Here is a 26692-nt window from a genome sequence, read left to right as displayed (position 1 = left end):
CAGTATTCACTCCAAGGAATAGAGGGTAACAGAGGAACTTGTAATCTGGGTGTGGCAAGGGCCTCACTAGGGGAAGTTTTGGAGAGGGGGATGTTTCTGCTCTACTTCAAGTGTGCACGTGTGTGTGCACAAGTGTATGTGCATAAGTGTGAGTGTATGAACGAGTATGTGTGCACGTGCCTGAGGCTGCTAGAGTGGCAAGTGTGGGTGCCATGGCACACACCAGGCATCTGCTCTATGTCCCCTGTCCCGCCTTGATTTCTGCCCGCAGACACCTCTCCTGCACTGGGGCTCTCTCTCCTGCTGTACTCAAGTATATCAGCTCAAAGGGAGCTACTTTTCTCCTGCGCAGGCCGTTAGGAGATAGCAGAGGTCACCACTCAGACTCCTCCACAGCAGAGATGCACACCCTTCAGAACCCAGAGGAACTCAGTATCCCGTAGTCTGCCCTCCGGGGTCAGATCAGGACAGCAGAGCACAGAGAGGATCTGGTAGGATGTGAGACCTGAGCCTCTCAGAGCCCAGCTTTGCAGACTCACCGACCAGGTGCCGAGAGGAAAGCCCGGCCCATCTAGGGTTCTTAATCATACTTTCTTTCTTGTCATCCTTGAATTTCTTTTTTTTTTTTTAATGCCTCCAGACCAGAGACCAAGAACTGCTGAATCTGAGCCATTTGCACGGTAACAAGGCAATTCCAGGGAACCCCCACCAGCTGCAGTCTTAACAGGGACCTTGCAAAAGAATACAGTGATCTAGTACTTGGGAGGCAGAGAGGCAGGTGGATCGCTGTAAGTTTGAGGTCATCCTGGTCTATAGAGCTAGTTCCAGGACAGCTAGGACTGTTATACAGAGAAACCCTGTCTTGAAAAACCAAAAAAAGGAAGGAGAGAGGAAGGGAGGGAGGGAGGGAGGGAGGGAGGAAGGGAGGGAGGGAGGAAAGGAAGGAAGGAAGGAAGGAAGGAAGGAAGGAAGGAAGGAAGGAAGGAAGAAAATACAGTGATCACTCAACAGGAATGGGAAACCCTTAATGGAGGGCTCTCTTTGTAGGCAGGCCAGCAACATTAAGGTGAGCAGTTAACAGATGAGCTCTAGACAAAGAATGGTTGCTCGGTTGTGCCCAGGTTCTCTGCTAGTAACTGGTCCTCTCCTTAAAGATGTGATCTCAAGGCATCCACTGAAGTGTACCCAAGGGAAGACAGTTGCTAGAGGACAGGACAGGACCAAGGGATCCACTGAGACTCACCAAGGCACAGGTGACTGGAAGGGATCCACAAGCCTCAGCTCCAAAAATGGAAGAGGGGAGACCTGTCATTAGAACCCAGCAAGAGAGAGCCAGGGAGAGTAAGGGCTATAAAGAACCCTGGCTCAGCTGGGAGGCTCAGCTGAGATGGCAAGAATGCACCCCCACAATTCTGCCTCCTATTCAGAGGTCAGGTTTCCTGCTGGAGCCTCCCAGGGGCTTGCATTTCACTATCAATGAAACAGAGCAATTGTGCAGTGACCCTATAGAATTATGGAAGAGAATAATGGCAGTTTCTCACGGAACCAAATCATAGAATGCTTCCCAATTCAGCTTTTCCACTTCCAGGTACACAGCCAGGAGAACTGAGACAGAGATTCTCAGGGACATCTGAAGGTGCATTCAATGCAGCCAGATTCACAATACATCTGCAAGTGCATTTAATGCAGCCAGATTCACAATACATCTGCAAGTGCATTTAACGCAGCCAGATTCACAATACATCTGCAAAGTGCACTCAATGTAGCAGGATTCACAATACATCTGCAAGTGCATTCAATGCAGCAGGATTCACAATACATCTGCAAGTACATTCAGTGCAGCAGGATTCACAACAGCCCAAGTAACACAGAATGTGCATTCAATGCAGCAGGACTCAAAATAGTCCAGGCATGGAGACACCACAGGCAGATGTGGAATACACATATAATGGAATGTTATTCCACCTTTAAAAAGCAAAATCTAGGACCTAAGAAAATATTGATGTCTGGAGCTCCCTGGCCAGCCAGTCTAGCAGAATCAAGGAGATCCAGGTTCAGTGAGACATCCTGTCTTTAAAAATAGGGTAGAAAGAGGCTAAGGAAGCATTGACTCTGGCCTACACACACACACACACACACACACACACACACAGACACACACCACACCACACCACACCACACACATTCATATAAACACGTGCACATTAAGGAAATTCTAACACACAACTACAACATGCAAGAGACTTGAAGAAACAACATTAAGCAAAATAAGTGCAAAAAGAAATCGGATGTATGGGCACCTAGAGCAGTGACACCCTACGAAGACAGAAAACAGAAGCTGCTAAGAGCTGCGGTAGGATCAAGGGTGGTGTGTGTGTGAAGGACAGAGTCTCAGTTTTGCAAGATTAAGAATTCTGTGAATTAGTTCCACAACGATACTTAACACAAAACGATACACTTGCCAATGATCAAGATGGCAAATTTTATGTTTTATGTTTTTAAATAAGTAACCACAGGAAGTACAATGGACCGGGACTTTTGACAGCATGGTTGTGTTGTCTTTCCATCACAGGGGCAGAAGACCCCCAGAAGTGCTTTTAAGGGAGAGTAGGGAGGGAAAGGGGGTGAGGGGAAGTTGTCCAGCTGAGTATTCACAAACTCTCTTGGCAGAGTGGCTCTGCTCTATCTGGGTGACTCTGGGGTTCTCCTAAAAATTTTCAACAGGCAAAGTGCTGCTGGGATCCAAAGGTAGACATTTTAAATCTAGAGAGGAGGCTTCCAAATCAGGGTTCAGGACCTGTGATCCAAACCTCTGGCTCAGTACAGCGCCCCCTGGAGGAGCAGCACTGAACTGCTCCGAAGCCAGCTTTATCATCTGCTCAGCTGCAAGGGGCCTTTGGGGTTTCACCTGTATAGTGCTCCTATCTGAGCCCTGAAGAGGGATGACAAGGATGGGTAGATAATACATGGCCCAGCCTACACTTAGGGATGCCATAGTCTAGCCAGATGCCAATAGTGCATGCAGGGCACAAGGCTTCTTCTATTTCTGTTATCAAAGTGTAAGGATGATGGTTATTATGAAGCAAATGATTTCCAAAGATTATAGGTTGGGGCTATCATTTCTGGATAAAGAGCAGGACTCTTTATAGGTTTTTACAAACTTTTCCATATCTTTTCATGGCAACCATGGTAGGTAGATGGCAAGCAGTTTCCTGCTAACACACACTGGGCACCCTGGTATAGAACCCCACCTATGCCACCACAGCTGCCCCTGTAGGCCAGTTCCCACCTGTGCTTTTAGAACTGAAGGTCCCTGACACCAGGTGACATTAATGGAGCCCCTGCAGTATACAGAGCCAAGCAGAAAGTGAAACTGGATGCTCTAAGACTTTGTTCCCATAGGAGAGAAACTCCACAACGTTGGTAAACACAAGATATTTACACTAGCAGCAACGGAAAAGGGTGGGGGTAAATACCCCATATGGGAAAAGACACAGAACCCATGGGAGACTCAAAGTTCCAGCCCTGTAGGTGATGGAGAATCATACTATAGACAGACAGACCTCCAGCTCCTCTCCCTTTCTTTCCTCCTCACACAGAGGGTAAAAAGGGGGACTTAGACAAGGTCACCCAGCTTTGATTTTGAGGCGTGGCCTTCCCTGAGGCCAGGGAAATAATCACCTCACTGGATAAGCAGGGAGTGCTGGAGGGTGACCTCTTGATTCCCACGGACTGTTAAGTCTTCAGGGCTGAGCCCCATTGGCCATTTGTCCTTCTCTCTTCCTAGCACACCAAAATAAGCTCCCAGCCCTTTCCCAGGAGAACCCCATGACCTTCCCATAGAAGGAAACACAGCTACCTGCCTGCCTGCTTTGCTCCTTCCTGGGAGCTATTTCACCCATAACCTGCAGGGATCCTGCAGAATTAATTCCACATTGTAGCTGCCTAACGGCCTCTAATTGCATGGCTGGAGGCTCCCACAGTAATGCTGAGGAAAGGACCATAAATTTAAAAGGTTAATTTCCTCTCCACTCCCCATTCAGACTTCTGCTCAATAAATTACCTTCCCAAACTGGCAGGGTGGCAGAGTCCAAGGCCAAAGGTCAAGAGCCCCCCCTGACTCAGTCCGTCATTAACTTTTCATAGTCTCTGCCCAGGACACCCCACAAGGATTGTAGAAATGCCAGGTGGTCAGAAGGTGACAGGACACTTTACTCCGACAAGACATGACAAGATGCAGAACAGAGCCTAACATCATCCACAGACAAGGACACCCCACTCAGCAACTAGCTCAGGCTGGTATCCAGCACACCCTGAAAGAGTAGCCATCTCAACATGCCCCCTAGGCACACTGGCTAACAACTAGGAGGTGGGTGATCCTCTTCAGAAACACACATGTGTCAGGGGTGATCTGAGGGCAAAGGGGGTCCTGGGCAACTGCTGTTCTTGGATCATCTTGTGGATTTCCAGGACCATAAAAATAATGTGCCGTAAGTTTAAGCATTGTCTTGGAATTCACTATCCTAGCTGTACCACCTCTGTATATACGGGCAGGTGCCTGGCAATACAGCAAGGGCCAGGCTCTGAGGCTAGGGTCCCAGGTTCAACCCCGCTGGCCAAGGCTCACTCATCTCACGTCCCTCTTTCTCTAAACAGTTGAGCAGGGAAGAGGCTCAAGGGCAACGAAGGGCTCTCATAGAGCTGGCCTGCTAGGCTTGGTAAATACCCTCATCTATTGCAACTGTTTATACTGAGGCCAGGTAAATGTCAGGCCCCTGAGGAAGGTGCTAGAAACAGAAATGACGCTGACCCGAGCCTGGATAAGTAAAGAACACAAAAGCCCGACTCTCTCCAATCCAGATAGGAATGGGCTGTGACGAAGTAAGGCCCAAGGAGAGAAAGCACAGGGAATGAGTGACAGGGATCTGGGAGGACAGGCTGGGAAGGAACGGCAACGGTTCCTAGTGTACAGCGAAGAAACAGACAAAGGTAGAAACACTGCCCCAGGGCTAGAGTGACTAGATTCAGGGCACAACTCTGCTATTCCAGCTGTACGGCTCTGGGCAAACCATGTTGGCTTACTGTGCCACCTGCCAAGGCTTAGCTGTATCTACTGAAGGGGCCCGTAGTCAATACAAGCTTTTACAGCCAGACAACAAAAGTGGGTCTTGGGGGTGGGGTGGGGTGGAGTTTTACTGCGCGGAGCCTTTGAAGAAGCTCCAAAGAATGGAGGTAACAGGGCAGTGGGGGCTGAGTGAGTATAAACCGCGGACCAGAACCCGTGGAGAAATAGGAAACGGCAACTTACAACCCATTTTGCTTCCTTTGCTCACCCAGAAGTGGGTCCCATGATGGCTTTATGAAAGGCTTCAGGGTACATCTCCTCAGTGCAGCCCGGCTTGGCTGCAGGCATAGAGGTAAATGGAGGATAGAGGTTTTCTCTTCTTCCTGCAGAGCCATGGTTTCCTCCACATGTCCAAGGCAGATGCTAGCAACAGAGCAGGCCACAGGCCACGGGGGAGCCTAAAAGGTAGAGCATCCCAATCCAGGCTTGGGGAAGCTACCCTCGCCCATGCAACGTCCTGGACAAGGCTGGAATCCACCATGACTTAAAGTATGCTTTTCTCTTCACTTTTATCTGCCACGGAACCTCTGGGATCCCTAATCACTGGTGGGTCCGACGGGCACATAAATGCTGAGCAGGAAAAGCAGCTCCCACTGGTTCTGAAATTCTCTAAGTTATCCGTCACCTAACGAGTCTATTAATTTAATTTCCCGCTGCGGTGACAAAAAAAACGTCTGACAGAGAGCAACTTCAGGGCAAAGGGTTTAGCTTGAGGGTACAGTCCATCACGGCAGAGAAGGTCGACCAGCAGGAGCAGGGAGCCGCTGCTGCTGCTGCTGCTGCTGCTGCTGCTGCTGCTGCTGCTGCTGCTGCTGCTGCTCCTGCTCCTGCTCCCACTGTGTCCACGGTCAGGCGGCAGGGAGAGAGACATGCTGGCGTGCAGTCTGATTTCTCCTTTGGATTCAGTGCAGGACTCCAGCCTGTGGGGTGATGCTGTCCAGATTTGGACTAGATCTTCTTTCACTGGATAAAATACCCTGCTGACATGATCAGCGGCGTGGCTTCTAGATGATTCTAAGTCCAGTCAGTATGAACCATCACAGGTCAAAAGCATTGATTATGGGGCTCCTGGGATCAAGGAACCCTAGGAACTAATTCCACTGAACCCTGGCTGGGTGAGTTTATTTCCCAGTTCTTCCATTTGTAATTGGAGAGAAACAATCACACATTTTGTGGCTATCTAGAGGCTACCCGAGCAAACGTTAGCACAACGTTAGATTCAGACAGGAGGAATGCACTCTGGAGCTTTGTGGCAGAACAGAAAATACAGTCAACAGTGATGCGCCATGTATCTCAAAAGAGCTACAAGGGAGGACTTTGAAGGCTCCCATCATACAGAAATGAGAGAAACTAAAGGTGAGGAATATGCTGATCACCCTGATTTGATCATTACCTAGTGCATGCATGAACCCAAACATCACAATGTGTCTATCAAAAAATTAAGTAAAATAAAAGGTTATAAGTTAGCTTGGGGTCATAATTACACAGCTCTCTAGTGGCTAAGTCAAAAATCTAATAGAAGTTTATACGATTCTCCTTCATCTCTACGAAAAGCTGTTGGCTTATAGGTACTTACTTAAAGGCCTAAAATGGAAATTCTAAAAACTCTTAAAATTTGCTTGCAGAAAAATCACACACACACACACACACACACACACACACACACACACACACACCATTGTTGTCATCATCATCACCATCTAGAGTAGCTTGGTACAGGGAAAAACTAAAGGGAACAAATCCCCAGATACCAACAGGCTGTGTGCTGGGTTTTCTAGCAGCATTGCGTGCAGTTCCTAAGACTCCCTTCCTCCCTCCCTCAGCGGTTAGGTCCCCCTCCCTCCAGTGCCATTCACCCCATTACTTATTGGTTAAACAGGAAAGGGGCTTCTGAGTAGAAGAGGGGAGGGACCTAACATTCTCTGTGCCTCGCCTTGCACAGGGATCTTGGCGATATTAAATTTCAATTTCACGAGGTGCTTCCTAGAGGGTGCCCCTATTCTAACGAGCAGACTGAGCCTTGGTAAGCTCCGAGCAGCTGGCATAGGGGGAATGGCAGAGGTGTTCTGAATTCAACTCCAGAGGCAATTTCTAGCATTTGTTCGTTCAGAGATTCATCTGTTCCCGTGTGCATACGTACAAGGGTATTCACAAATGTGCAGGTATATATGTGTATGTGAGGGCATGTAGGCACTTGCAGGCTAGATGAATTCTCTCACTTTTACCTGAGACCCATGCATTTGACTAGACTAGCTGGGCAGCAAGCTAGTCTAGAATCCCCGTGTCTCTGCCCCCTCAGCACTGGGACAAGTGCTCTTCCCCACACCTGGCTGTCCATGCAATCTGTCCTGACTAAGCCATATCCCCAGCTCCAACTTCCCTGTCACTTAGAATCAAACAGAGAAAAGGGTAAAACGATGACAATGAGAGCTCCTCACTGAGGGCTTCTGTGCACCAGGCGATGTTCTGAACACCGTCTGCTCTTAAGCGGATCCCCACCAGTGAGCTTCTGCCCATTTTACAGATGTGAACGGCCCCAGACTGCACACTCAGAAGTCGGGAAGGTGTTCCTCTGCAGCATTGGAAACGCATGCAACAAGTTGTGTCTGGAATATTCCCCCCCATTCTTTCCTGTCCACCCATTCCTGTTCTTCACCCTCTTTTGTAAAATAAGCTCAGAAACCGTCCCCCCCACCATCCCTGCATGCTCTGTGGGCAGGCATAGTGACAGCCTCCCACGGGGCCTGCCACCGAGAGCACACTGCTCGGCTACCTGCTCACTAGGTAAAGCAGGCAGATGACAGCTGGGCACACAGCCCTTATTAATGTCGTCTCTAATGAGCCCTCAGGAGCATAAGCAGAAACACATTTTTCATGCTAGTGGGTGGCTTCCCTTTCCATCCTCGGCACGCAAGACAGCAGTTATTTAGCCACAAAATGTGCACAGCTTTCCCTCGCTTCTCACGCAGACGGAACCCACAAAACAGGAAACTGAAGAGCCCCGGCCCTTGGCCATCTGCAGGATAAACCCATACTCAGTGCAGAAGTGAAAGGCTCCATGTCCCACAGCCATAGCAACCATGTTTTGTAGAACCCATATTGGGACATTTGGTGGCTATCAAGGGGGAAGGGACAGAATGTGACAACTCAGGAATGTGCAGCCTCAATACCCAGAGAGCCTGTCCATACAGAGGACTGTGGAGCTCAAAGGCAACTGGGGACTGTCACACCTCTCAGGGCGACCTCATCCATTTCCCCGGAGGAGCACCCTGGCTCTCAGATGCACCTGAAGGGCCTCATTATCTCTAGGAACCTGGACTCCCTGGAGTCAGTACGCATTTTTCTAATTGCACAAAAAACCTGGTACCAGGAATAGAGCTCTAGAATCAAACACTGGGTCCTTGCTCTGCTGTTCCGACTCTCGGAGCTCACACGCTGTAGACCGGAGCTGCACCAAAGAACCTTGGGAAGGGGCAAGTGGGTTCCACAACCTGCATTCTCCACACAGGAGCTGACAGCTACTTGCAGAGTCGAGAAAGTTCTAACGCAGATGAGGAACTGACTTTGTAGGCATGTGTAGCTAATGAGTGTCCCATCAGTACATCCCTGGTGGTACTAAGGGGGAAAAAAATCACCTTTTAAATCTAGAAACTTTACGGGCCTATAGGTGGGGCTTGTGATGACAGTTAGACCACTGCTTTTGTATGAACGAGTTGAGCACTTCCTGTGAGCCAGAAACACGCCTTCCAGTCAGATCTTCAATAAGGGAAACACCAGCACCTCTATATTAGCTCTAAAGGAGCAACCACGGAGCTGGAAAGTAGCGAGGAACCAGGAGGAAACCCAGGCAGCCAAGTCTGTTGCCCAGCCCTCCATCAGAATCCACGTGGGGCCTTGCTGTGGTTAGCTTAAGAACAGGGCTTATGGTGCTCGTGCCAAGAACAGCTGTGCAGACTTTAATGGTCCAGTCTTAATTCTCCTCTCCTGTTCCCAAGGCTAATAATGCCATCCCTTGAAACAGTCTGGAGGTCTTGAAAGACGCCATTGTGCCTGCCTGCTTAAACAGAAACGCCTTCCATGAGAGGCCAAAGAAAAGCGTTAAAATCTCCAGAAACAGCAGCTACCACGGGCTCTTAACTGCTCAGCAACACCTCCGCCCAGTGCACAGGCCAGGGGCGCTGAGAAGTCACCAGCTCTACCGTGCATACCCTGCAGGCCAGGCACTCTGAAAATGGCCGTTTCCAGTCCCCAAATTCCACTACTGTTCATTAAGATCCACAGACATTTCATTCAGATTTTTTTCTCTTGGAAAATATACGAATTCTTTAAGAAGGTAAAACTCATGGGGGGGGGGGAGTATTATTTTTCTACTTAAAAAAAAATGCTGATTATTTTGATGCAGCACCACACAGCTTCGATGACTACGCTGGTGGAACTGAACTGTTCTTGTCCCGGCAGAGAACAGAGATAGACTAGATTTTAAGGGGAAGGGGATTTCACACTCCTTCCCTGCCCTTGGGCCTGTGATTTCCCCTCTCCAGCATTCTCTCTCCACACCTTGGTTCCTGTACTTGGCAGCCGTTCCCCTCAGTGGCGCAGCGTTAAGACCACATCAACAAACACACACTGTGTAGCTTCTCTCAGTCCAGCTGAAGAGGCTCTTCTTGCATCGATTCTACAGAGATGGGACCGTCACCGTTTCTCCTCTGACCTAAGAACCCCCAGGAACATCACTGGCTGCCAAACCAGAGGGCTCCCTCCAAAGAGAGTTTCCACCCAAGGTTCAATGACTTTGCTCTTGGGAGAGCTGAAGTGAAATGCTTCACGGAAGGCCAGTGGCCCACAGAATGATAAAGACCACCGGCAAGGGAAGCAGAACAGGAAGGAAATAAGAGCCTAAGCTCCTAGCAAGGAGACTGACCAGTGAATTCACAGTCATCCCTCCGGCTGCTTTCAAACTGGTCTCCATGACAAAACAAAACAAAAACAAAAACAAAACAAAAAAAAAAAGCCTGCCAGTTTCAACATGGTGATACTTATTAGAAGCACCACAGGAAGAGAAAACTAGCTATCATGTGTCTAATGATGGATATACAGGGTGAGCACTTTCACTCAGATCCCCAAATTCAAAAGGTCCCAACCCCAAAACTTCTTCCAATATCTGTATTACACTCTTTAAGTCCTGTGCGTATATGATCTGACAATTTGGAACTGAATACAGGTCCACCTGTTGGACCATTTGGGATCTTGAATTTCTAGATTAGGTTTGTTCAAGCAGTAAAAGACCAGGCGAATCTTCCAGATTGTGAAAGGCTCAAATCTGAACTGCTTCTGGTCCCGTGAATAGGACAAGAGAGATATTCAAACTGTGTGGTTCATCCCATGTAAGGTACCTCTACCAGAACCAGACAGGACTGCAGATCCACAATAAACTGAAGGTGTGTGTATAGCCAGGAGGCAGAAGGGTGGGCCAACGAGCAGGGCAACGAATCAAGTTCTTGAAATCTGGGCAGAAGAAAGTGGCAGAAAAAAGTGTTCCAAAAAATACATCTTAAGACAAGTCTACAAAGTAGGCATAGAACACATATGTGCAACTCCATTACTCAGGATGCTGAGGCAGGAGGATGGGACCTAAGTCCAAGGCCAAACTTGTCTATACAACCAGATTTAGAACAACCATGTCCTCAATGGCCGAAAAGGCCTATTCCTCCCCTAGTCTTCCATAGACACAAGTTCATGTCCAGTGACACTCTGCTGCTGAAGGTCTTCAGTACATCCCAGGGCTCAGCCACCAGAAATGACGAGTCTTGTGCCAGATTGGGAGGTTCTCTGCCTAGCACTGGTTTAACTAGCAACGTCCTGCTTGTTCCCTCGTCTTACTCACGTGTCTGCCTGTGATCTGGAATGGTCTTCCTCTCGCTACCTGTCCCAGATGTGACCGAGCTTGCTTAGAACAAATCCACCTGGCAGGCCCTGGGCATTGGAAGACTCAAGTCCAGGCTGCAGAATCATGATGAATATGTATAGCGATTAAATGCTGCGGGGGGGGGGGGCAAAAACGTAAACAAAGACAGCTGGGGACTGAGATTTTCTTCCTGTAGGAAAGAGGGGTGGGTGTTGAAAACAACGCTCCCCCACCCCTCTTTGTAAAGCTTCATCTGGTACAGTTTATAATCTCCCAGTGAGCTAAATCCTGAGGATCCTAGGCTTCTCCTGGGCCAGAGTTTTCTGAGGACTTCATTGTTACTGACAAAATGACAACGTACCCAGCCCTGCCATGTATGAAGAGATACACCGAGAGAGAGAGAGAGAGAGAGAGAGAGAGAGAGAGAGAGAGAGAGAACACTCACTTGCGTGTGCTAGTGAGCATTACCAATTATGGAGGCCAGAGATCGGTGCCAAGTGTTTTTCTCAATAGCTCTTCTTGTTGGTTTTTCTGACATTGTCTCTCATTAAACCTGGAACTATTTCAGTTAGACTGGCAGACCAACCACGTCCCCAAGATCTGCCTTCCCCCACCTCTTAGTCTTGGGTTTATAGACACATGCTACCACACCTTTCTTCCTTGTAAGTATTCAAGAGCTACACTTCAGTTCGCATTCTTGCAGGGCAGGCATCTATCTCCCTGAGCCACTCCAGGGTAAGTTGCTTTACCCACTCAGTGTGACCTTTGTAGTATGGGATTACCTCGATGGTAACAGAAGCACAGGGGTAAGATTGGGTACCAGGACAATGGACAATGGTAATCCTAGCCTTGCCACTCACCAGCTATAGGAGCCTAGGCAAGTTACTCGCCCCATTGCGGCTTCAATGTTTTCCATCTATGAGTAATATCCATCTCCCTGGACTCCCTGAAGAGGGAATGAGCATACGTCACAGCTCGGACCCCCATAAATGTCAAGCTAATGCCTTCAATGTCATTACGGTCATTATCCAAATTCACACGCATTCTATACACTTGCCTAAAGAAGCAGGCAGCTGTGAAAGTTTCTTTGCGAAAATAATGGATTCTAAAATTAAACACTAGCTTGCAACCGGTAAGAAGGCCCTTACCCAAAACCTAAAATCAGATATACCAACGTGAGCTATGGCATGTTCTTTCCTCTGCCTAATGGCCTGATGAAACTTGCCTTTAGCTCCGGGATCATGGGTATTAATGCGTACTTGGATTGATGCGGTGGAGCCACCTAGATGTGAGGCGGATCTGTATACAGGGTAGGCAAAATGACTGAGAGCTAATAATAAATGCTGCTGGGTCGCAAAAGGTTCCGAGTGTCCATACACAATTCTGGAATCTATTAGAGTCTCGCGGTGCTAATGAGACCTCTTACTGGGAATTTAAATTCCCTTTGTAAACTCCATTAGCAACCCACAAAGCAGGTGGGCAAACATGCACCTTTCCTAGGAAAAATGTCTTGCCTAAAAGGGGAAGCAGGGAGAAAGATGGATTGCATGTCTCCTTGGAGACAAGTCAGAATACACATACTGTCTCTCTGTCTCTTTCAGACAGACAGATAGACAGACAGACAGACACACACACACACACACACACACACACACACACAAATATCTGAAATAAAATGCCATGGTACAAAAACATCTTTATCTACAGAGGAAGCAGGAATTATCCCCCACTAAAGTTTTGCCAACATGTCTGCCCCATTCCCCAGATATTTCCCCCAAATGACTGCTTGGGTCTCTTATGACTCTGTCTTTGCCTTGCAAGACCCCAGTAAACTATTTCTGAATAAGAACACATGGAAACTTTTGACTCTGAGAGTTCAAATTCTATTAATGACTCCAATGCATTTTTTTTTAGAAATGTTTTTCCCTTAAAACAGCATCAACAGAGTTTTGATCTTATCTGTGTATTAGTTCAAACCAGCACAGAAAATTGCTGAATATTACCCAAAATAGCCACGGTTAGGCAAAAGGAAGGGATGGAAAAATCCAGCTTTAAAAGAATTCCTTGTAGGAAGAGAGGAGAGGGTCACGGGAAGAGAACAGACAGGGGCCATCGAGGCCACTGGGAACACATTCTGTTTCCCCACCCATGTGGCCTAAGTGATGCTTAAAAGCTTTGTGTTATTGGGACACTGACTCTCCAGGGAACAGTTTGAATTGAGACCCAAACACTGAATCACACTCAGCCTATCTCGCCACAACCATCTTGCATTTATCCACATTGTCTGTCGTCATCAATGTCACCCCAACATTAGTGCTTTATGGGGATTTAGCCATTTGGAGGTCAAGAGCCTTGCCAAGACACACGGGGAAATTTTCCCTAAAAGAGCATATGGAAGTCTCCGTCTCCATCTAAATTTAGAAGGGCAAGGAGCACCACGTCCACCAAGCATGTCGAAGCAGCTTCGGCTTGCAGAAGCCAGGTTAAGTCAGCAGCAATGAGATCTGGCATTTGTAAGCCAAATTCCTGGATCCCAATTTTAATGATGATACTTAAGGTTTTATGAGTATTCATTAACCAACTAGGACTTCGATATCTGCAGAGTCCATCTGTGTGTGGACTAAAATAAGCTTGCTTGTGCAAGTGCGTGCGCACGCACACGCACACACACACGCACACACACAAACTTGGCAGGAGTGAAATGGTATAGCTGAGCTGGATGGAACATACTCATTTAGCTTATTCATTCTTGACAATATGAAGTCATCAGAGGGAGTTAGAGAAGCTTTGGCAATTGTCAGCATGGTTATGAGACCAGGGTTGGTTATGTTTCTCCACTCAATAAACAATGCCATTGACTGAGCTGTATGTACTCACCACTCTCTGCCCACGTAAGTAATTTGCTATTAAGTTCATACTGTTCCTGTCAAAGGCTTGACAATGGATTATTTTTACATGCTTGAGTTGGGAGGGATAGAGACAAAGGGTGGGACACTCCTCTTGACCTCTGTGTCCCTGAACTGCAGCTTAAATGACCATGAAATAATGAAAGAAAGAACTAAGCCAGGACCTTCAGCCTAGCACTCAGAGTTTTATGTACTGGGTCAAGAGCGCCTCAGAGTACCATGATGTGTATCTTGGTGTAGTGAAAGAGCCAACACTTCCTTCAGAGGTCACCTACCTCACATGAGTTTAGCCTGGTTATGGTTTGAATGTGAAGTCCCGTGGCTAGGATCACGCACTGAACGTGGGGGAACGTTTGGTAAAGGGAGATCCTCAGCCTTCTAAAGGCAAGGATGAGCTGGACAAGCAGACAGATCACTGGGGTTGTGAAGCTGAAGACTAAAACTGTTCCCTTGTTCCTGTTTCACACTCCGGCCCCTGCCCACTATGGTGTGAAATGCCTCTTCTTTCTGTGCTATAATGTCCTGCCTCACCATGTCCCAGAACCTGGAGTCAAAGATTATGGACTGAAATCTCTAAGCCAAGAGGCATCCTTCATCCTTTAAGTTGGCTTTCTCTGGCGCATGGTCATACCATTAATAAAACTAACCATTTTAGAGCTGGAGAGATGGCTCAGAGGTTAAGAGCACTGACTGCTCTTCCAGAGGTCCTGAGTTCAATTCTCAGCAACCACATGGTGGCTCACAACCATCTATAATGAGATCTGGTGCCCTCTTCTGGCATGCAAGCACACATGGAAGGAATGTTGTCTACATAATAAATAAATAAATCTTAAAAAAAAAAACCTAACCATTTTATTCATCTTTCAAGGTGCCTGGTTGAATCGCAAGAGGAAAGCAATCCAACTCAAGTCCTATATGACCTAACAGTGTGCAAGCCTATAGAGGCAGGATCTTGTCTCTACTGCAAGTGTTGGGAAGGATGATTTACAAGCAACTAGGATTTTGAGGGCTGGCTTTGGTTAGCTTCAGGAACAGTCAGATCCAGGACACTTCTCCTACCCTCTGATTCTGGTCTACTCTTTTTGGTGCTGCCCTCATTTCCTCTGTCTACCACAGCCAAGAAAGGCATTTGATTCCTTGTGCATCCTGGGTTCTTACAGTTAGCTGTCCTAGGAAGAATGTGACCAGTGTGTGTCAGAGTCCAGAGTGGATTCTGATTAAACCTACTCCTTGCACCAAAATCACCATAGATCAAAACCTTTTTTGTGTGTCATAGTTGGCTGTGCCTGGACCACATGATCATTCATGTAGCTCACAGTAACCGACTGGGATAAGAAAGTCTATCCCCTATATGAGAATAAGACAGTGGGCAGAGAGATAGACTCCAGCAAGACTCTGTAGCATTCTTTCATGCTTCTCTAGCGAGCGAGAGTCATTAACCCAAGTGCATTGCTTTCCATAAGCCAAATTCTTCACTCCACTGATTCTTACAGAATGCTCCTGACGGGCGCAAAGAACACAAAGGAAGTCAAGATTTGTTCTTAGAAAAAGCAAATCATCTAGAAATAAACTAGACACAAATACACCTGCTACGGAGAGCTATCTTAAAATCTTTTCTTTGAGAACAATACTTGTGCTACACTTGAAAGGAAAGATAATAGGTCTGTCTTCCTCAGCCAGGTGCGGTAAGAGGGTGGTGGTAAAAGTCAGTCTTTGATATTCCGGTGGAAGGAAATTGCTTTGCAAGAATCTGCAGCTCTTCACGTCCTCCTGGACATCTACGGTCTTCTATCCTGTCTAACACCCACTTCCATGCTATGTTTGGATGTCTCTTGGCAAAGATGCAGTCTTTGACACAATAGACACGTACGCCCTGACCGATCCAAACTGGATTCCTTCTGCATTCCAATGCGTCCTTTAGGGAACTGTAGGCTTTTTCTTCATCCGGTGCCCTTTAGTCTTGAAAAATGATTTTGTTCCTTTTCTATACTTTGTATCATAATTGGCTCATCTTTCTTAATATTATAAGGCATTAGACGTGGTGGCTGCCTGATCAACACAGGAAAGTCCTAATAGGGGCTGCCAGTGATGACTCACTGATGTGGTTTAAATACAAAACATCTCCCAAAGGCAAGTAGCACTGTTTGGGGAAGCTGTGGAAACTTAAGGAAGTAAGACTTAGCTTGTGGAAGTAGTTTGCTAGGGAGGTAGCAGATCTTGACGTTTCAAGTCCCAATCCCACTTCCTGTTACGTTTCGAGAAGTGAAGAGTTCAAGTTGCACACTCCCACCGCCCACCACCATGCTTTCCCCATCCATGAGCTAAAACCAATCATTGTTACCTTAAGTTGTTTTGTCAATTATTTAGTCCAAGGTTGAGGGATTTCAATGAGTTGGCAATGTGCTTTGTTTGGAAAATAGGTATCTCTAGGCTCTCTTAAAATAGCAACTCTGGTGCAGCTGGAGCTGGCTAAAAGTACTGGTTCTCTTGCACCTACCCAGTGGATGACAGCACCTGTCACTGATGTCCCAGGGGATTTGATGCCCAATTCTGACCTCCACAGGGACCAGGCACACAGCTGGTGAACAGACATATATGCAGGCCAGTCATTCATGTGATAAAGATATGTTAAAATATAATAATCATAATCATACCAGTAGAGCTGGAAAAGCTGGCTTTGCATGCTTCACTGAGCTGAAGTTGAGGGGATGAGGTAAGGACCACAGGATCCCCAAAGCTACCGAGTTGGCTCTGCTTGTTTGTTAACACAGCACTAAAATTGCAACCCTGCAGCATAGGCCACAGCCTGCCCAAAGCCTGTTTGCAGGATGTACTGATGCAGCATCCTTTTACCTTTTGGAAAGAGTCATAGGGAGCCAAATAACAGGTTTTCAAATCACACTGACGATATTTGAGGTAACCTGAGCTTGAACAGTTTCTGGCTAGTGTGGATGAGGCTAAATTTCCATAGACGTTGATCCCCTAAATGTCCAAAGAGCCAAGTACAACATCTCTAGCATGACAAAGTGATATGCGATTATGTAAATATGTATCATCCTTTATGCCATAGAAAAGTTTACAAGGGTTGAGCAGTCCTACTCCAAAAATCCCAAAAGCACTCTTCTCCAAATCATGCTGGCACTCAGGCCTTGGCTTTCAGAACATCTCAGAGTTAGAATTTTGGATTAGGACTGCACAGTCATAAATTCTAAGCAAACATTCCCCAAATTTCCAAAATCCAAATCTGTAGTAGCCCTTAGAATGATGGCTTCTGAACCTGAAGGTGACAAACAGCATCATCACAGCTAAGCAAAGCTGTTTACATAGAAACGATTGAGATGAAATATACCTAAATAAATACTGACTTACCTTCCCAAGTCATAAATTGCTCATGTCATTTCCCCCAATTTTGTTAGAACAAGAATTTCATTCTTTAAAAACAAACAAACAAAAACCAACTAAACAGCATTATTTGTAACAGCCAGAACCTGGAACAACCTATTTGCTCCTCATCCAAAGAATGGATAAAGAAAATACGGTACATTTACACAATGGATTACTACTCAGTGTTAAAAAAAAAATGACATCTTTAAATTTGCACCCTACAGTCCCCAATCCCAGAGAAGCTTGAACTCTCTTCCAGAAACAGATGGAAGCAGATGCAGAGATCCACAACTAACCACTGAGCCGAGATCCCGGAGTACAAAGGAAGTGGGAAGCAGAGACAATATGAACAAAGGGGTCAAGACCATGATGGGGAAACCCACAGAACCAGCTGATCTGAACTACTGGGAAAACAAGGGCTTTGGACTGACAACTGGGGAAACTGCACAGGACCGAACTAGGACCCCTGAATACAGGTGATAATGTTGTAGTTTGGGTAGTCTATGGTGGGTGCCAGAGGCAATGGGACCAGGATCTAACTCTAATGCATGAATTGATGTTATAGAGCCTATTCTCTATAGAGAGATGCCTTGCTCAACCTAGATTGGGTAGGGGAGCTTGGCCTGTCTCAAGGAGTTAATGGGACAGACTTAGTTGACTTCCCAGGGGAGGCCTTACCCTCTCTGAGGAGCGGGTGGGAGATGGGGTGGAGAGAAGGGGAGGGAGCGAAAAGAGAGGAGGGAGAACTGGGATTGGTATGTAAAAATAAATAAAATTATTAAAAAGTTGAACTAATATTCTCCCAAATTAAGAAGCAACATGTCAGAATTCAGAATGCCATGCTCTTTTAAATTAATTTTAAATTAACACAGACTTGCCCCGCAGCATCCTGAGGCTGCATGCACAAGTACTTCATAGACTGAGATGAGCCACAGAAGAGCATCTGCGGGAGAGGAGGAGCTATGGCAGTTTCATTCAGGACTGAAAAGCTCCCAGCTCTACAAGATGGATCATACCCACTGTTGAAAATCAGAACCCAGGGACTCTTATCCAAAGTCCTGTCCCCAATCCAGATAAGCCCATCACTTATCTATGCCTCTGTGTCCAGATGTAGAAATGAAGACATGATAAAGAGGACCGAGGAAGTGCTCATTGATTGTGCCCTCCCCTTAAGATACACAGAATTCTTGTTGCTTAGGAACAGTGTGCCTACCAGATCCCATGGTAACCTGGTAAGGTGATGATGGGTTCATACCTACAGGAAACCAAGCCAATCTGCAGGAGTGATGTCCACAGAGCAACCAGAATTCAAATCTTGAAGTGACTGCAAGAAGCCTCACTCAGAATGCTCAAGTTAACCTGGGTGGTGAGCACAGCCAGGAGACCATGAGCCACTGAATGTGAAATCTACGCGTTTAGAAAGGGATGAGAAGCAGCCACCAGCCCAGTCAATCTGGAAGCAACAGATAAGGACTCCAGGTGAGCTGCTTAACATACTGTTGAAAACACGCTGAAATGGCCTATCACCAGCAGCTGGGATGACAGGCTGGAACCTGGCCAAAACGAGCTGACCACTTCCAGTGTCACTGAGCACAAAAGAAGAAATTAATGAGAGAAAACTTCAGTATCAATGAAGTTGCAAGAATATAATGAGCTCCGCTTGCTCCCAGGAGGAATAGCTTCTCAATTATTTCCTTTCAGAAGAATTGCATTCATGGTGTATTTGATCCATACCCGACCCACACTCTTTGGAGAATTAAAACCCATTTTACCCAATGTCAAGTTAAAATAAAAACTCATCAGAAGCAAAATAACTCTTTGCTCCCAGGGCTCTAAAAAGAAAGCGGTTCTCTTTGGTGGCTGGCTGGTACGCCTGTGACCTCTGTACTAAACTAATACTTGGCAGATGAAATCTGAGAATAATTCTCTTTGCATCATTAGCTGAAACACAGAGGGCTGCTCTGGGTTTCGATATAAGTGATAACAAAGAAAACACGACACATTGGGTCTAAAAGATGTGCCCAGTAAGCTCAGAGCAATTGTCCTGTGTAATCAAGCACACTGCCACATTCTCCCCTCCCCGCATGGGTCCTCTGCAAGACGCCCTCAGACAGCCACTTCCCTTTGGCTAGATCCCACTCCTTCCAGAACAGCCATTCTCAAGAGACATCGTAGCCACACCTCTGTCTGTGTCTTCCTCTTTGTGCGTAAGTATTGTGCATGAATCTGCCAAACACACGTACGCAGTTCAAAAGGATCTGGCTTCACCTTGATCCTGATCTGCGTCATTAAAACTATAGCAGACACATGGGACTATCATACAGATAGCTCACTTCCCCAACTAATGAGTGCATAGCAAAGCAAACAGGAGGAATTTGGGTGGATGCTATGTGTTTTCCAATGCTCACATCCTCTTTGGAGGGTAAGGGAATGCTGTTGTTCCTTGTTTTGTTTTATGGCACTCAGGGTCAAGCTCCCAGTCCTATGCATGCTAGATAAATATTCTAACACTGAGCCACAACTCTGCATGTATGTGTATGTGTGTATGTGTGTGTACATGTGTGTTCCTCTATATGGGTACATGCATCTGCAGTACAAAACCAAAGGATAACTTTGAGTGTCTCTCTCCTCAGGCACTAGCAACCTTCTTTTGAGAAGTCTTTCACTGCTGGAACTTGGCAAAGGAGCTAGGCTGGCTGGCCAGAGAACCCCCAGGGTCCACATCTCTACCTCCCCAGCATTGGAATTACCGTACGTGTTGCCAAGTCAGGTATATTTTAAATATGAGGTCTGAAGATCAAACTCAGCTCCTCATTCTGACAAAGCAAGCACTTTACTGACTGAGCTATCATTATGTTACATGAAAAAAATCTGAATGAAAGGTGCAGGGGACTTCTCTATATTTTGAAACTATCGGTGACTCTATCATTAAATAATTAGTTGAATAGGGCCTTTGAAGAGGTCATTGGGGTTAAACGCTGTGTCCCCCAACCCCATCCACGAATGGGTCCTAACCCAATCAGACTACTTGCCTTGTTAGAGAAGGAAATTGAGGTCATAGAAGTCATCCCAGGGTCACGTGGGCCTAGAGCCAGAGTAGAGTCAGCAGTAGGGTAGGTAGCCTTCTCCGAGCTACAGAGAGAGGCTTCAGGAAATCCCAGCCTGACCTATAAATTGACCTTGAACCCCTAACCTCTCAAGAATGGCGAGTGAAGGGTGTTGTGCTCAGCAAACTGATGCACAGCCTACATGTCCTAAGCCCTCCATTCACTCGGTTTTGTCTTCTGTCTGGTCCAGTCCTCCAGTCCTTGATTCCTTGATACCTCTCCTTGAAGTAGAAGTGAGGATGGAACCCATTAAGCAAGGAAGACTCAGGCTTTCAGTAGCCCTTCCCTGCCCATGCAAGGCTGGTACTCAGGGGAGTCACCACACTCCGGAAAGGAGGGCAGAAATGTGTCTGTTGGGCCCAGGGTACACAGTGAGAAAGATGGTCGGAGGAAGCTGTAAGGAGGAGAAGCTCCACCACGCTGTAAGGCCAACTTCCGGATAGTACCCATGGCCGCAGCAAATTGAGAATGGGAGGAGTGGGCGTGGTGTACTGCCCACAGTGCTGGAGCAGAAGGGAGACTCTACCAGCCGCCTCGTCTGAGGAGCTGAGCTCTGATCTCAATTCATCTTCATATATGATAGAACAAGAATACATCTCTTTCCAGAACCCTTTATGCCCACCTCCTGTCTCTATCCTGTTCTTGCACCCCTCTTCTAGTTTGGACCCCCCACTATTCACACTAACAGCACCTCCCTCCTTGGACTTCAAACACCATCCCATCTCTTCCCCCTTCAAGACACTTGACATTTCCTGAAGGCTCCAAGCACTCTGGTGAAAGTCCTTGACTTCTTCTGGACCCTGGACCACGTGCCCACCAGCCAAGCACAGCCCTCTGAATGGACCTCTGATACCAGATACCCCTGGAACAGGCAACACTCTCCCAGACAGAGCCCAGCCAACATCCAGATCAAGTGATTAGGGGCAAATAATTTAATCTCTAGGAATCACAGTTTAGCCATCCGCTTCCCTTCTGACAGCAGAAATTCTGAAAACTCTGTTTTAACAACAGACTACATTACTTGCATGATGTACGTTCACAGGGGAATATTTTGTATGCAGCAAGAACCACAGAAGAATATTTAGTCACAGGGCAACAAAGCTCATGAAATATTAAGAGAAATGAAATTACAAAATCTCTTATTTCTTATAAGTGCACTTTTGCTGAAAAGGACATCAATGCAGAAAAAGAGACTAGAATTATATATACTATGAAGCCAGGAGTAACTGTTCTCTTGTTACTCTTTTTCCTATATTTCAAAACCTGCTAATGAAAAATGTGTAATAAATACCTTCTCTAGTTATTTAAGAAAATCATTATCATTATCTGTTTACCTTTCTATTCCTAAACACGATAAATAAATAAGGCAGCAACAAACTGAAGCAGCAACCCAGTAAAAGGCTGCTGTAAAGTAAGTGTATGATATCCCCTCACACTACCATAGAAAGCAAATACCACTTGATGAGTTTGAAATTGGAGAGACAAAAGGACGGCTAAGAAAACGAGGCTGGTCACAACATGGAGTTAAGACATGACTGCATTCCTAAAGGGTTGATTCTTAGACCTCAGGAGGGCCCAGACAGTTTCCACCACCTGTAGCGAGCTGCGTGAAATCACACCTGATGGAGATGTATAATCAACTCCTGAGATGGCTAAGGCCTGACCTATGCTTGATCATGCAATGATCATCAGCTGCCTGCATATGCGTGGGTCTATGGGCAATGCCCACCTAGCAATCCGGGATTGGCAGCCCATGCCTACTTAAGGGCTGGGAGGGTTTTGCCCGGGGAGAGAGGTCAAAGAGAGAGGAAACAAGGAGAGAGAAAGTGAATAAAGCCCTGGAATAAACTGCAGTGAGAAGAGCTCCGGTGGTCGCGTCATCCTTGCCTGTCGAGGGTGGCCGTGACAACCACCACCCTGCCCACTCAGTCCCCATGGAAACAAAGAGTGACAGGCGCCACCCACAGGTCATTATCCGGCCATCCTGTGAGGCTGAACCCCACACGCTGCTGTATTGAAATGTCTTGAAAAGGCTGCCAGGAGAGCTGAGTCCTCATTCATCCAGTTTTGTCCCCCGGTAATGAGCAGCCTCCACTCCCTCTTCATTCTCGAAAAGACTGGCTTCAGAACAGGGCTGGCCTTTTGAATGGCCCATGCAAGAATTCAGGAGCTAGGCAAGAGTCAGTGGAAATAGCCTGAATTTCAGTAGGAAACCCTGGAGGGACTTCAGCTGAAGAGCTTCACTTTTGCCTGGATGTGGGAGTCCATGACCTCACTATATGTGTGACCAGCACTCATCTGGTGACCTACTCTAAAGACAACTAACAACAGGTCTGGTCTCTGATGACCCGCAGCCTAGTTAGTGTAGGCTGACCTTCCAGGCCCACACAGAAAGGATTACTTGGAAACAAGCATGTTCCATGTATAGCATGCGCATTGCTTCCATCTCCGATCCAGAATTAAGTAGGCATGTTGACAAAAAGGCTCCCTCCAGACAAGCTTTTCTGGAGCTGGAATTGGGTGTAACAAATACTCTCACTTCCCATATAATTCACATCGATACCTCTGGTCTCAGCTTCACATCCCCCTGACTTCCGACAGCCCTCCTTTCTGCAGTGGGCTCCATCAAATACGTTCAAAAGCCACGTTAAGAGGCTTCCAGGACCAGGGCCTAATTAGACTAGATAAATGCTGTGACAGTTTCATGACCGTGGCCATGTCTTTATGGTCCCTGCCGTAAACGAATGTGCCACCTCCTCTCTGCATATGCTACAGCCTTCTGAAACTGCTCTTAGAGATGTCAGTGAAAAGCCACCTATGGAGGCCAATCTGTACAGAAGGCTTGCCCTCGGCTACTCCCTCTAAACAGATCCATGAAACTATTTCAGAGAGACCCAGAACAGCTATCTGCACAGTTGTGGATGACGATGTTTTGGAATTTGGTCAGACAGACCAGAGCACTACAATATCTTGGTATTGTGCAAAAAATAACACCCAACTAACTCTTCTGTAGAGAGAAAAGAGAGCCCAAGCAAACATTTGGATGAAACAATTTCCTACCAAAAGCTTACGACACATCTCATGGACAACACAAGAGAATTCAAAAAAGCATCTTGTCTTGTTTTGTCCTATTACTCTTAGGTCGACATCCCATCTCCCAAACCCAAATGCCCCCTTAGCAAACAATTCACATCCAATCCAGTTGGAGAAATAGCAGAGAGTAACTCATCAGAGAACATCTCCCAAAGAAGAGAGGTTCAAGGGAATGTTCAAGAAGCCCTAAACCTACTTGACTGAGAGCTAATAAGAAATCTGGAGTGATTTCTAGGGAGAGATTTTTCAATGTTTCATTGCCCATTTCCTTCCACATGGTGTGTGTGATCTGTTTCTGCTACCAGAAAACCTCTTTCCCAGGGCTCTGGGGTGAGATCAGTCAAATCGAAGACCAATTGTCCACCTGAAGTTCTGGATGCCGTTTTAACAACAGGCTGGTTTAACAGCAGCAAAAATGAAAAGGTCACCTTAGTTGTCACATCAGCGAGACCCTGTCCAGCTACAACCCAAGCCTTTACCATATGGAGAGAGGAGAGGGGGCCAGGACTGTGCGTCTTTAACTCAACAGTCCTAAGTACTGTCACACAATTAGGTTCTCCCTGGGTTTGCCTTGTTCCAGCTCTGGACAGGAAGGTGCTCTCTCTACTTTTCCCGCCCACAGTTCCTCTCACATAAAGGTCGCTTATCTATATCGAACACACCTGTTCAATCAAGGCATCAACTCTACGGCAAGCCTCTTGGTGGCTACCTGCTCCCATCTATCCGACCTCATAAATCCCGGGCTGCATAAAGTAGAAGTCTGGTAGACCTGAAGCTCGTGTTGAATTTGGTTCAAATTCGATTTTCACTTAAGCCTTTAGAATTAGCTTAATGTCTCAAGGCACACTGATGCCAGTGACACTGCTCAGGTAGAGGTCATTTTCTCAGTTCTACACTCAGTGCCTGAGAATGTCTCCATTGGAGGCAAAATCAGACGTAGTAAGTCAGGGCTGAAGATACCTGGCGAGCAACCATTCAAGCCACCTGCACTTGATCAAGGACATCATTTGTCACGTGAGCAAACTGCCATTTAGCTGTTTCTGAAAACCCTAGACCGTGGGGCTCCTCCACCTTTCTGGTCTAAAATATCAGAAACTACTACAACAGAAAATGGTCCTTAAAGTTTGCACATCCTTCGTTTCTTCCTAAACACCCAGTTCCTGAGTGGACTGTTAGTGAAAACATTACCAGAAGTCACCAGCTTTGGGTTATACCAAATGCCAACAGTGCAATCAACTACCTTGCTTTAGGTCCAAAATGGGGGAAAAATAAGAGGTGATGGTTTTGATTCTTCAAAGTTGAGGTTTCCTAGATGAAGACCCCAAATATATCTGGGTGAACACTAGGAAGCCACAAATCTCTCTGCACTACGCGTGCGTGAGCACACACACACACACACATACACACACAGCAGATTAATCCCAAACCCCTCCAGACCAGATCTTCCCCTCCAAGGTCTGGTAAGATGCAGGAAGCATCTAAACATCCTTTGGAAAGATTTTCGAAAGTGCTCTAGTTGGTTGGCCCCTGCATCACACATGTGAGAATTCCTGGGCATTAAATGTGGATATCAGTGTTTGGCAAAACCCTGGAGATGGTTAGCCAGTTCCGCGAACCAGTGCCCCAGGAAAACAGGGTCCCAACTTTGCACCAGTACACCGACACATACAGAAGAGTCAGGCCTACCTATATAGAGTGAGGAGTCCTTCCTCCGCACGTGGTCGTCAATGTAGGAGACCCCCAGGGGCTGCACGGGGGTAGCACCGATGCCCAGCAGCACCTGAGCCCCAATGAGCAGCAAGTACATCATGTTGGTGGCTGTCCGGTTACGGCAGATAAGGTCGGGGTCAGGCCCCTCATCACTGCTGGAGCCATTGGAGGCACAGACGTCGCGACCCTCTGCGCCCCAGCGGATCTCGCCAGCCTCGTACTTGTACTGGTGGGTGAGGAACTCTGGCAGTGCTGAAAGCAGTGCGCCCAAGGCCATGACGATGCCGCCGCAGCCAATAAGGCGGGGCCGGTGCCCACGTGCCCCGAAGTAGCTCACGAAGAGAATCAGCGCCAGGTTCCCAATCTCGAAGCTGCTGGCAATCACGCCCACGTCGGCACTCTGGAGGTTGAACCTGCGTTCCAGGGTGGTCAACACGCTCACCTGAGGGTGGGAAAAGGCAATTTCAAAGTCTGTCTTAGAAGACCCTCCCCAAGACACCGCCCTGTTCTTCCTGGACCCTCCCACCTGCCTGGTAACGTGGCACCAGATGCCAAAGGCAAGTAGAAGCCCAATGAATGAATCGGAGAAGCATTCCCTTCGTTCGAAACCCTAATTTAACTGGAGAATTCCCTTTCTTGGTATCAAAGATGATTTTTCCCAATATCTGCCTGCATCTTCAAGAGTGCCATGTACTTCATGGGGGGGGGGGGGGCTACAAAGTCGTCATAAGTCCCAACTTCCATAGGTTACACACTTCCAAATATATGCTCTACCAGTCAAAACAACCTAGGTAGCAAAGCTGACCAGCTAGCTAGCTTAGCTCAATAGAATATAGTATATTCATCCATGCATCCACCCACCCATTCTTTTCCGGGTGCTAGGGATTTGACCTCAAGACCTGACACACGCTAGGGAAACACACCGCCACTGAGCTACATTCCTAGATTTCTTATCACTTTATATTGTGAGACAGCATCTCAGGAGGCCATGACAACCCTGAATGCACTCTCTGTTGGCCAGGAAGGCTTTGCACTCACTGCGTAGGCCAGAAGAGTCTTGAACCTATTTGGTCCTCCTCCTACAGCTTCCCAAACAGCTGGGATCACAGACCAGCACAAAAAGGCCTGGGAGTGGGATCATACTTAGCTGTACTTCCTTCTGGGAGTTTCTAAACAACACGGATTTGCCTAAAGGAATATCTTATAAAACAAACAAACAACAACAACAAGCCCCTCCTGTCTGTTCTAAACACTGTAGCCTGCCCAGGAAATTTTCATGGGATATTTTTGCCTTGTCTCCCTCTTTTGTATTCCTGTCTGCCTGTACTTGTTCGACAATATTTACCAAACATATGCTGTTTGCCTGGCAATGGCCTGCATAAAGAGGACAGAAAAATGAGGACACCTGGCCTTAAAAGGACACCTGGCAGGAAAGTACACACAGATACAACTAGAACATCTA

General features: G+C 46.9%; 1 protein-coding gene across 2 annotated transcripts in view; it reads right to left on the bottom strand.

Annotated features, from left to right (window-relative positions):
• Positions 1-26692, bottom strand: part of Slco3a1 (solute carrier organic anion transporter family member 3A1) — a 282659-nt gene that overhangs the window by 196526 nt on the left and 59441 nt on the right. For both annotated transcript variants that reach the window (XM_013350234.2, XM_026784286.1), the window contains exon 2: positions 25207-25672. In XM_013350234.2, the coding sequence (XP_013205688.2) occupies positions 25207-25672 (466 nt within the window). The remainder of the gene's footprint in view (positions 1-25206; positions 25673-26692) is intronic.

Source organism: Microtus ochrogaster, chromosome 22 (genome assembly GCF_000317375.1).
Source record: "Microtus ochrogaster isolate Prairie Vole_2 chromosome 22, MicOch1.0, whole genome shotgun sequence".
In the NCBI taxonomy this organism is placed as follows: domain Eukaryota; kingdom Metazoa; phylum Chordata; class Mammalia; order Rodentia; family Cricetidae; genus Microtus; species Microtus ochrogaster.
The sequence above is the reverse complement of the archived record's forward strand: the minus strand, read 5'-3'. Positions and strand labels throughout refer to the sequence as shown.